The sequence below is a fragment of the Camellia sinensis genome, chromosome 1, assembly GCF_055761805.1.
Source record: "Camellia sinensis isolate YWXY chromosome 1, ASM5576180v1, whole genome shotgun sequence".
In the NCBI taxonomy this organism is placed as follows: Eukaryota; Viridiplantae; Streptophyta; class Magnoliopsida; order Ericales; family Theaceae; genus Camellia; species Camellia sinensis.
In genome coordinates, this window is record NC_138961.1 from 203,207,729 (window position 1) to 203,219,123 (window position 11,395).

The 11,395-nt window shown below is 31.7% G+C and overlaps 1 protein-coding gene across 1 annotated transcript; it reads right to left on the reverse strand.

Moving 5' to 3' along the window:
• Positions 1 to 364: 364 nt before the first annotated feature.
• LOC114266498 (AAA-ATPase At2g18193) lies at positions 365 to 3,711 on the reverse strand. Its single transcript, XM_028207405.2, has 2 exons — positions 2,609 to 3,711; positions 365 to 939 (listed from the first exon to the last, which is right to left on the reverse strand). The coding sequence occupies exons 1-2, from the start codon at positions 3,590 to 3,592 to the stop codon at positions 445 to 447; spliced, it is 1,479 nt and encodes a 492-aa protein (XP_028063206.1). The 5' UTR covers positions 3,593 to 3,711; the 3' UTR covers positions 365 to 444.
• Positions 3,712 to 11,395: the final 7,684 nt, after the last annotated feature.

Here is an 11,395-nt window from a genome sequence, read left to right on the forward strand (position 1 = left end):
TTATTGTTATTTTTCTTATGTAAATGGATATACGCTAAGATTCTATTATTTGGGATTAACTTTTAACCTTCTTTTTTATTTTTTTTTATTTTTTTTATAATTTATTTGATAATTGTGTCTATTTTATCTTTTAATAAGTTAATTTAGCCCCAACCCATTTGCCAAACCAGCCTTAAGTTTCATCACTTTCAGATTTGATTTTTAAAAGTGATAAATATCATTCAATGAATTGTGTAGAGCATTATTTCAAGACCACCCAATAACCTAACCGTTTGCTACAAAATATTTTCTTATACAAACATTGGTCCGTATCTGTCGATCTTGCACAAACAAGGACCAAACATACATTCTCAAATAAAGAGGGTTTCTTCAATGGGAAGGTCATAGTAGTATGATAAATAGCTTTTATATTGATACAAATACAAGTTAGTGAGAAATTTCACTTCACCAACGCCTACATTTTCCTCCTCTAACTACCCTCCTTCCAATGTTTCTCACAGACTTCCTTCTTATCTCTTCTACTTTCAATCTTTTCTCTTCCTGCACTTCAACTCCCCTGGTTTTCTCTTCCTTGATTTCATCCGCTTCCATCTTCTTGCGCTTGAGAAAATTCACAACTCCTCCAAGAGCAATATCAGCATTTTCGCTCTTCATGAGTTCCTCTGCAACTTCGGCAGGGGTGACCTTTGCATTTTCTATTAGGCCTTCTATCTCAGGGAGGAGCCGGTGGTGATCATGGACACCGAGGTAATTGGAAGCCAGGCGCTTGAATCCTTGATTTGTACAGTAGGACATGTGAATGTGCATGTCCATGCGACCAGGGCGGAGAAGGGCAGGGTCGATTCGGTCTTTGTGGTTGGTGGTGAAAATGATGATCCGCTCATCTCCACAGCTTGACCATAGGCCATCTATGAAATTTAACAAGCCTGAGAGTGTCAACTGCAGCCAAAACAGTACAAAGCATATGAGATTAATGATTTGTTTGGGGCTATAAGTTTTAGCCAAAAGATCAAGAAATTATTATAAATTATTGCATCATTTTGTGATCTTTTGGCAACTTGGATTAACAGCTGCCTTTGCAAATGGCTTTTTTAGTTATGGAGTCATTTAGGAAGTCTAAAAAAGTTATGTATGAAATTACAATTATACTCTTTATATTATTTAAGGTTATACCTGAGTGACAATGTAAATTTACTAAATTAGGTGGAGATAGTTTGGTCATTCTATTATGAAGTGATATCATAAATAAATATTAACCAAAAAAATACAAAGTAACTTTTTATTAATTTTCCAAATCACTTTTTAAAAAAAAGCCAAAAAATTTGATAAAGAGCCAAAAGTCATTTTTTAACCATCTTTTCAAAATACTCATTTCTCTAATTTTTTTACACATTTTCGTAAAAAATCCAAAAAAATTAGCATGAAGCTTTTTTTTTTTCTTCCTAATCCGGGATTTTTATTTTTATTTTAAATAATTCCTCATCCAAAAATTCACATGTTTACTTATCCCTTAAGATAAGGCCGACAAAAAAACAAATAAGCAAATTATCAATATCCCTCGAGATTTAATTAAAATATGAATTTTTTTTTGAGGTTTGAGAAATTATAAAATATCCTTTAAAATTTATATTTACATAACAAATAAGGAGACAATTTATTATGTAATTATAAACCTCATAAGACAATTTGTTATGCAAATCTCAAGAGACGGGATATAATTTTTCAAATCTCAAAAAATTCCTATTTTAGTCCAACCTCGCGCAGTGATGATAATTTGCCCAAAACAAATCCCTGAGGACAAAAGAAATGGGTTACTTATCCCTTACGAATCATATCCTCTACCAGAGATCAATATTAGCACAATCTTATCTTATCCCGTATTTGTTTGGAATCATTAGATTTCGTTCCACAACATAAGTTTATAATTAAAAAATTATTATAAATTTTCACAAAAAAACTCTTTATTTTTTACATGTCTTTTTTTATAAAAACTCAAAAAAATCAACTAAAATATATAATTTCTAAACAAAATCTTAGACACGCCATTTTCATTATTTTGCCTGAATTCTCTTAAAAAAAATATTATGATTTCCAAATGTTTTATTAATATTTTTATCAAATATTTTACATAAATGTAAGATTGTGTAAGTTTTATATGAGTGTGACACTCATATAAAACATTTAATAAAAATATTAATAAAATATTTAAAATTCTTATCATTTCTCTTCTCTTAATCTCGCATTTTGTATCCCATGATCAACTTCCCAGTCAAATTCTTACTAAATAAATAAATATATGTAACTCAAAAAAGAAAGATTTTGTAACGCATATAGTTCAATCTCATCTATTCTAATAAACATGTTTAAAAGTTTTATCTTCAATTCGTTGCGGCACTCAAGATTAATAAATAAATAAATAAATACATGTAATTTGCTGTATCTAAAATTTGTTCATAAAAGGTGAGTGTGTTTCTTTAAAAAATAAAAAATAAAAAATAAATTCTACTAATTAATTAAGGGTCAATTTTATATTCACAAATAAAAATAAAAAAATAAAAAAACAAAAAACAAAAAACAAAACAGGGGTTAATGAAAACAGTTTCCTAACCTTGGTGTTGGGAAGTCCAGGCTCAACCGCCATCAGCCGATCTTGCATCTCCACACTGCAATCTATATCTTCAATCACAATTATCGATCGATTCGTCGTTGAAACCAATATCCTCCTCAGCTCTGAATTCGAGTACAAACTCGTAAGCTCCAAATCATAGATATCAAATCTAAGATAATTCGCCATGGCAGCGATCAAGCTCGATTTACCAGTACCAGGCGGACCATATAACAAGTAACCTCTCTTCCAAGCCTTCCCTACCTTCTTGTAGAACTCCTTCCTCCTCACAAACCTCTCCAAGTCATCAATTATCGCTTTCTTCATCTCTGGATCCATCGCCAGCGTCTCGAACGTAGCCGGATGTTCTAGATTGATCGATCCCCAAACCCCTCCTCCTCCTCCATCGCCATCGTCGTCGTCGCTGTACGGACAATCTCTAGTGTAAAGCTTCACGACCTTGTCATTATCCTTGATTTCCTTGTATTTAGCCAAAACAAAAGGCAAATACTCGTTCAGAGCTCTGTCCTTGAACTTTTTGTTGAAGCTTAGCTCGAATAACCTCTTCTCTCCGACGGCGTGGCCGTTTTGGGGCTCGATCGAGACGAATCTCCAGCTGAATTGGATGTTCTCGAACTTGTCGATGATTTCTTCGCCTTTCTCGATGCTGATGTTGAGGTTTTTTTGCCTCGAAGTCTTGCCGACTTTCAATCGCTCGGTGTTGGGGTTGATTTTGGTGCGGAGGTAGACCTCCGCGGCGTCGTAGACTTGGTTGCGGGTGATTCCGCAGTGCTCGTCGACGACAATGGTGAGCTGAGTCGAGAGCGGTGTGAAGAGGTATCGGAGAGCCGAGTTGAGGTACGATCGGACCGGGCTGGGAACGAGATCGTTGGCCATGGATCGGACCAGCATCATGGTGCCGGCGAAAGAGGCGTAGGCTGAGAAAAGTGTCGACGCCGCCGACGGGATACCGGAGGTAGAGAACATTGTCTGAACTCGGTGATGACTCGATGGTGGTGGTGTCTCTCTCTCTCTGTATCTATATATATAGAGGTGCAGAGCTACGCGTACAGTGAATTGAGTGGAAACAAACAGGTTTAATCCTAATAATTAATTAGTGCTACATATATCAATTAATATATTAATTAAAATATTAATATTAGTTATGATATTATTTTTAATTTCACTTATTATATAAATTACAAAATTTAATTTTTTTTAAAATTATATCATATATTCAATCGATACATTAGTTAATAAATTAATTAATACATATAATATTATTTAATTAATTAATTTGGATCGTAGTGTTCACACGGACTAAACGTGATTGGCAAGGAAAATTGAAAGAGTGATATGCTGCGTGTCGGTCTATGATAGGAAGTTTGTGGATTAATGATTTGGATAGGGAATATCGTTTGTTGTTTGACGTGGCGCGTTTGCTCTGGTGGTGATGTTGAAAATGATTGCAAGCGGTTGGAATAAGTTGTGGTTGCAGAGTCCGGATCCCCGGCCGCCCTACCCAGCAACCCATTCCAGCAGCGCCCCAAAACGACGTCGTTTTGGGGCCAATTTTCAAAAAAAAAAAAAAAAAAAAAAAAAAAAAAACAAACACAGAATGATCCAAATCTGGGAAGCATTCTTGGAAATTTTGAAAAAAAAAAACTGAATTTTGGTAGATGATGAAGAATGATCGGTGGTCAAAAAAAAAAAAAACAGATCGGTGACCAAATCAATTATGTGACAGACCCGAGGTCTTCATAATCTACCAACATTCAGTTCATCTTCATCATCAAAAACACACCTTCATCAACAACAACACAGAGGTCTTCATCATTTTCAGATAAAAAAAAAAAAAAAAACAGATCGGTGACCAAATCAATTTTTGAATGCATAAAAAAACTGATCGGTGGTCAAAAAAAAAACACAGAGGTCTTCAACACAGGAATCAAATTTTTTTCCCCTTTTAGATCCAGATCCAAATCAACTAAAAAAAAAAAAAAAAGGTAGAGAAAGCAGAGGCCATCGGCAAAATTTTTTTTGAACATCATCATCATCTTCAACATCATCATCAGCTTCATCATCTTCATCAACAATCACATACACACAAACAAATCCAGATTTTGAACAATTTTTTTTTTTTTTTTTTTTTTTTTTTTTTTTTTTTTTGAGGATGAACCCAGCAGCTCCTTCTTCATCTTTTTCTTCTATAGATATAAAGATATATATATATATATATATATGGATGAACCCAGATTTTGAACAATTTTTTTTTTTTTTGTTGATGATGAACCCAGCAGCTCCTTCTTCATCTTTCTTCTCTTCTTCTTCTTTTTCTTCTATAGATATTGAATGCATAAAAAAACTGATCGGTGGTCCAAAAAAAAAACACAGAGGTCTTCAACACAGGAATCATTTTTTTTCCCCCCTTTAGATCCAGATCCAAATCAACTAAAAAAAAAAAAAAAAGGGTAGAGAAAGCAGAGGCCATCGGCAAAATTTTTTTTGAACATCATCTTCAACATCATCATCAGCTTCATCATCTTCATCAACAATCACATACACACAAACAAATCCAGATTTTGAACAAATTTTTTTTTTTTTTTTTTTTTTGTTGATGATGAATCCAGCAGCTCCTTCTTCATCTTTCTTCTCTTCTTCTTCTTTTTCTTCTATAAATATAAAGATATATATATATATATATATATATGGATGAACCCAGCAGTAGCAGACCCCATTCTTTTTTTTTTTTTTTTTGGGATAATTGGCCCCAAAACGACGTCGTTTTGGGGCGCTGCGGGAAAGGGCCGCTGGGTAAGGCGGCCGAGGATCCGGACTCGTGGTTGCAGGGTAACGCTACAATCCTTGGGCACCACACCCGGTTTCCGGAGAAGTTCTTAGGTGGTTTTGGGGTATTATGGCTTGGCTTCGAACCCTTTTAAAAACAATATTTATGTTTGGTTTCAATTTTTTAAATTAAATTTTTAAAAATTAAATTTTTATTTTTCACATTTTTTTAAAAAAATTTTAGTGAATATTTTAAATTTTAAAGATTTTTTATTTTTATTTTTTAAGATTCACCTTACTTAAATGTATCTAAAAAATAAAATATTTATAAAAAAATATTTTAAAAAATTAATAAATATACAAGAATACGAAAAATATAGTGAATTTTTTTTTAATATTTTTGATATTTAGTGAATTTTGTAAAGATTTTTTTTCATAAATATTATAATTTTTAAATGTATTTATGTTAGGTTTATCTAATTTTTTTTTAAAAAAAATCTTAGAATATGAAAAAAATTCAATAAAAAGAAATTTCAATTTTTTAAAAATTAAATCCTGAAAATCCAAACCAAACAAATTGATTATGTTAGTACTTTTTTTATTTGTTAATAATGTTATTAATGTTAAGGGTTGTTTGCTAAGTGGTGACACTATTTGATATAAACTAATATAAGTGTACTTATTTAGATAAGTGCATTTATTTGGTCATATTATTTTTTTACTCTTCTATATATCTTTTTGTAAAAAGTTAAAAAATACACTTATTTAAATCATTTCAAACATCCCTTAATATAACACACTTTTTTTATCTTCTTTTTTTAAAGTTATATCAACTTGTTACTTTTCTATATATTTTTTTGTAAAATATAAAAAAAAATATACTTATTTAGTACTTCCCAAATAAGCACTTAAAATAATTATATTTAGGGAAATACTATGATATACACTTATTAGTAAAAATTATGCTAATTCCCAAATCGACAAGATCAAGTAACAATTTAAACAAACAACCAAACAAGAAAATCAGATGATTGTGTTTTTGATTCAATGCCTCAAAGGAATAAAGACTTATGCCTCGTTTGGAAACCCTCTCTTTTAGGTAAAAAGTCAAAAAGTTACTAAATTAGTCAAAAAACTAACAACCCATACCAAAAAGTCAAAGATTCTCTTTTCTCTGTACTTTTTGTACATCTTTTCGTAAAAAGTCAAAAAGTCATCCCAAACATTCTAGTTTTTTTTAACTCATATTTTAACCAAATAACCAAAAAGTTACTAAATTAGCCTGCTCCCAAGCAAGACCTTATTTGGAACAAAATTACAATCAACAAGAGAAACAAAATAAATAAAAGGTAATTTCAAGATAAAACTATCAAAGTTCACAAAATTACAAATTACTGAAGAAACTAGTCCTAAGTTGATAAACTACTCCTACAATAAGAGCCAAGTTTAAAAACCAAGTGTTGTTGTGTCGTTGAACTCCTCTTCTCTCTTTCTTTAGCGTCTTTATAGGTTGTAAGCTTCAAACAAATCACAAGTAATTGCTTCAGCAATTTATTTCTACCCATGTGCCACACTTTATGGGAAGAAAAATGTTAGGGATCCTAAATGTTTTATCAACATTTTTATTAAATGGTATAAGTCTCACACTTATGTAAGAAATTTAGTAAAAATAGTAATAAAATATTTAAGACCCCTAACACCACTCTTATGGGAATAACTTCTCCAATATTTATGCGCCCCACTTGTCCACTATGTTTTAACAACTTCCTACACAAATTGATGATAACAATAACAATAACAATAATAATAGTAATAATAATAATGTGGTCATAATTAGTCTTGAAAAGATGATATATGGTATGAATCGGTAGACCATAATTAACCAATCAGAATCAATAAAATTAGATTTGACTACAATTGATAGGCCATAATCAATAAAATTAGATTCGGTGATAATCGACAAAAAAAAAATTTATGGTGCAAACAGTGCCCAAAACTCTTTAACAATGAGAAATCCTGAATTATTAAAAAGTTGTATATAAAATTGATTTGAACTTGACCTTTTCACCAAACAGGCATATATAAAATATATGTTGTGAGAAATATATAAACCATTTTTCACCAACAACAATTATATTCTTTGGTCTTATATTGTCCAAACAATGTTGGATTTTTAGCCAATTCACCACAATTAAGTTTTGGTGTGATCTACAATTGCAAAAATAATTTTGAACACCAGAAGTCATAGTATGAAATTGTTGATGAAAATATCAGAAGAATTATATTTTATTGACAAATAATGCAAAGAAAATGAGATACAAGTAGATCAGACTGAGGCACGGATATTTTGTTTTCTTTAAGGAGATCAAGCCCACTGTAGTAGGAAGAACCCAAATACCGATGCAGCAGTCACTAAACTATAACTTGTCCCCTCTAGGATGTGACAACCTGACCACTTGTTGTATGGTTCGAGCCAACTCTACACAAGATGGTAAACCTAAAGTTCCACCAAGAAAAAACACCTTTCTTTGGCTAGTAATATCTCAAGTATAGAAAAGTAGTTGGTGTAGAAAAGAGTAGATGAGAGAAACTATTTATAGGCCACTAGGACCTTATAAATTATAAAAAAAAAAAAAAAAATGACCATTAAATTAGAGAAAAGGGAGAGTCTTCAACTATTAACTCACCACTAAGTCCATGAATTTCTAATTAATCTTTATTCATGAACAAGACAAAAGATCACATAAAAATAATAAATCTTCATTCACCAAACAAAATGAGATTCATGAACAAGACAAAATAAGATTCATGAACAAGACCAAAAAAGTCACAAAAATAAATAAATAAATAAATAAAAGATATTAAAATGGTCCAATAATCTCTTACTCATTTTAATATCAACAAGGATAAAAGAGATTACCAACCAAAGATAAACAGTATGAATCGTGAAGGTGCTTTGCATTGAACTTTTATTAGTGAAACAACAACCTCTACTCCAAAGTCAGTAGTAGTCTCAGACTTGAGCTATAACTACTTAGGAAAAATAAAGTATTACTGCTCACATATAATAATCCAGGTGTTGACATGAACTTTTAATAGCCAGCACATTACGACTTTATGCCTATCCCAATTTTCATGAGCATATTTGAGAATAAGCCTTATTCTCATAGAAAGCAGCGCCACTTCAATGTTCACATAGGTGAAATCTGTCAAGGATGTTCTTGTAATTTACACACCCCACTCAACAAGAGCTACAGAATTTCATTACGAATATAAAAATTCAACCCTCCAACATTAGAGGACAAATGTACTTACATCATAGGGATGAACAACAAAATATTAAGAAGTGCATTTTTTACGACCATCATATGATTCGTTCTTCCCATTGAACCTAGTTACAGGATTTCTGGTCCCTAGGTTGGGTGTCCTCATACGTGGTTTATGATTTTATAGGCTTCAAACCCATCTCCCTCAATGTATTCCAGACCCTATCTCTCACCAAGGCCTTGGTTAACGGATTTGTAAGATTATCGCAAGATTTTACATAATTCACAGTTATGATGCTATTACTCAAATAGGATATCATATTACTGTGTTTCCTTCGAATAGGTCTGGATTTACCATTATAAAAATGGTTGTTCACTCTATCAATAGCAGCAGTGAAATCATAACGAATTAACACAGGAGGAATTGGTTTTTCCCAAAAAGGGATTTCATGTAACAAATCTCTCAACCAATTCGCTTCCTCACATGCTGAAGCTAACGCTATAAGCTCACATTTCATAGTAGAATTAGAAATTATAGTTTGTTTTTTAGATTTCCAACATGTAGCACCACCACTCAAGGTAAAAATAAAACCTAAGGTAGAGAGAGAATCACCTGACAAAATGTTTCAATCGGCATCACTATATCCCTCAAGTACTGCAGGATACTTGTTATAAAACAAATTATAATTTTTGGTACCAGATAAATATCTAATAATTCTTCACATGGCTAGCCAATGATCTTGACTTGGCTTGCTAATAAATATGCTAAATACTCCAATAACATATGCAATGTCAGGTCTAGTACAGTCAGTAACATATCTCAAACTACCAATCATGCTAGCATATTATTTTTGATTAATCACTTCTTTTTATTTGTTACAACAGATAAATTTATACATGCATCAAAAGGAGTAGAAACATATTTACAGTCTAGAAAATTATATTTCTTTAAAATTTTCTCAACATAATGCAATTGATCAAGAAAAATGCCATCATTAGTCTTGGTAATTTTAATTCCCAACCAAGATCTTTCATATCAAAGTGGTTATTAAGCATATATATTTTTAGTCTCATTTATAATATGCAAATTAGAGTCAAAGATAAATAGATTATCCACATATAGGCTAATAATCACATATGCATTGTCACAACCCGCTCCCTATACCCAAGGGTTAAACATCGCGATGGCCAGTAACTGAAATTACTTCCGATCAATTCTTAAACAAATTACTAAACGCGGGCGGAAAAATATTTAAGTGAGGGTACCAAAATAATCATTAGAGCTTCTATTTAATTAAGTTGTCAGAGCTGAACTATGTCTACAAAGTACTTTGTGCCTACCCCACGCGTTGGCCTGACATGTCACCTGAAAGTGATAAACAACTATAAGTATATGGCAAAGTGAGAAATATTATACTAAGAGCATAAGGGCATAAAATTTACCATGGATAATTATTGGCTAAACAAAGCTTGATATTAAAATACAGAGTATATAATAAAGAGATCATTTGACATATAATACAAAATAATCATAACCACGGTATAGAACGGAATAGAAGAGATGTATGGACTCAAGAGGTGGCTCATATGAACTCTAGAGGTGGCTCTCACCATAGTGTAGCACTTAGCTCCGTACAACACTTTGCTCCACATCAAAAATCATAACTACGGTACAGAATAGAACAAATGTATGGACTCAAGAGGTGGCTCGTACAAACTCTAGAGATGGCTTGTACGAACTCTAGAGGTGGCTTCCACAATAGTGTAACACTTAGCTTCGTACATCACTTTGCTCCATACCAGAAATCAGAGTGTTAGTGGATCCATGACAGACAGAGGGTCACAAAGTGACTAATCAGAGGGCCAATAGTTATTTAAGTCCCCAAGGCATGGGACCTCCGTGGTAGTACTTATAAAATAATTACTCAAAACACATTTTAATAAATAGTTATATCCATGAGTTTTCCTTATTATATAAAATAAGGTTCATAAATTAAAAATGCTAATAAAATTTATAAAACACAATTTACATAAAATAAACTATGATAACTCAAAACATACGTAAAATATATAATGATAACTCAATGTATAATATAACTCACCTTAAAATTAATACCTCACTCTTTCATTTCACTATCAAAGATCTTATTGACTTCCGATATTTTCTTTCCCTTTCTTTATTTGTTTTCCTTTCTCTTGTTCCCTCTTTCTATACAAAGTGCAATACTTACTCAGCAAGCTTTAGGTGACATGTAGCCACTCTATTTGCAGCCATCATCATGCTATGAATCTTATTCTTAAATGGATAAGTTTAGATTAGTTACTTATTTATACTTTGACCCCTCAATTTCTTACTAATTATATTATTTTACAAAATTACACATAATAATACAAAATAAATCGTATATTTTTCCAACTGTGATTAAATAATATTAGTATAAATTTTACAAAATAATTAAAAATCTGGATTGTTACATGCATTCTCACAAGTTTTATAATATATGCACTTATCACATTCATTAATCTTATAGTCATTCTCAAGCATGCAGGAATTAAATTTCTCATGCCATTGTTTAGGAGCTTGTTTAAAACCATAAAGGGATTTAGTTAACTTACACACCTTACTTTCTTGGCCAGGCTCCACAAAGCCCTCGAGTTGGTCTATATAAATCTCCTTATTTAGATCTCCATTTAAAAATGTTGTTTTCATATCCATTTGATGAATTTTTAAATCATG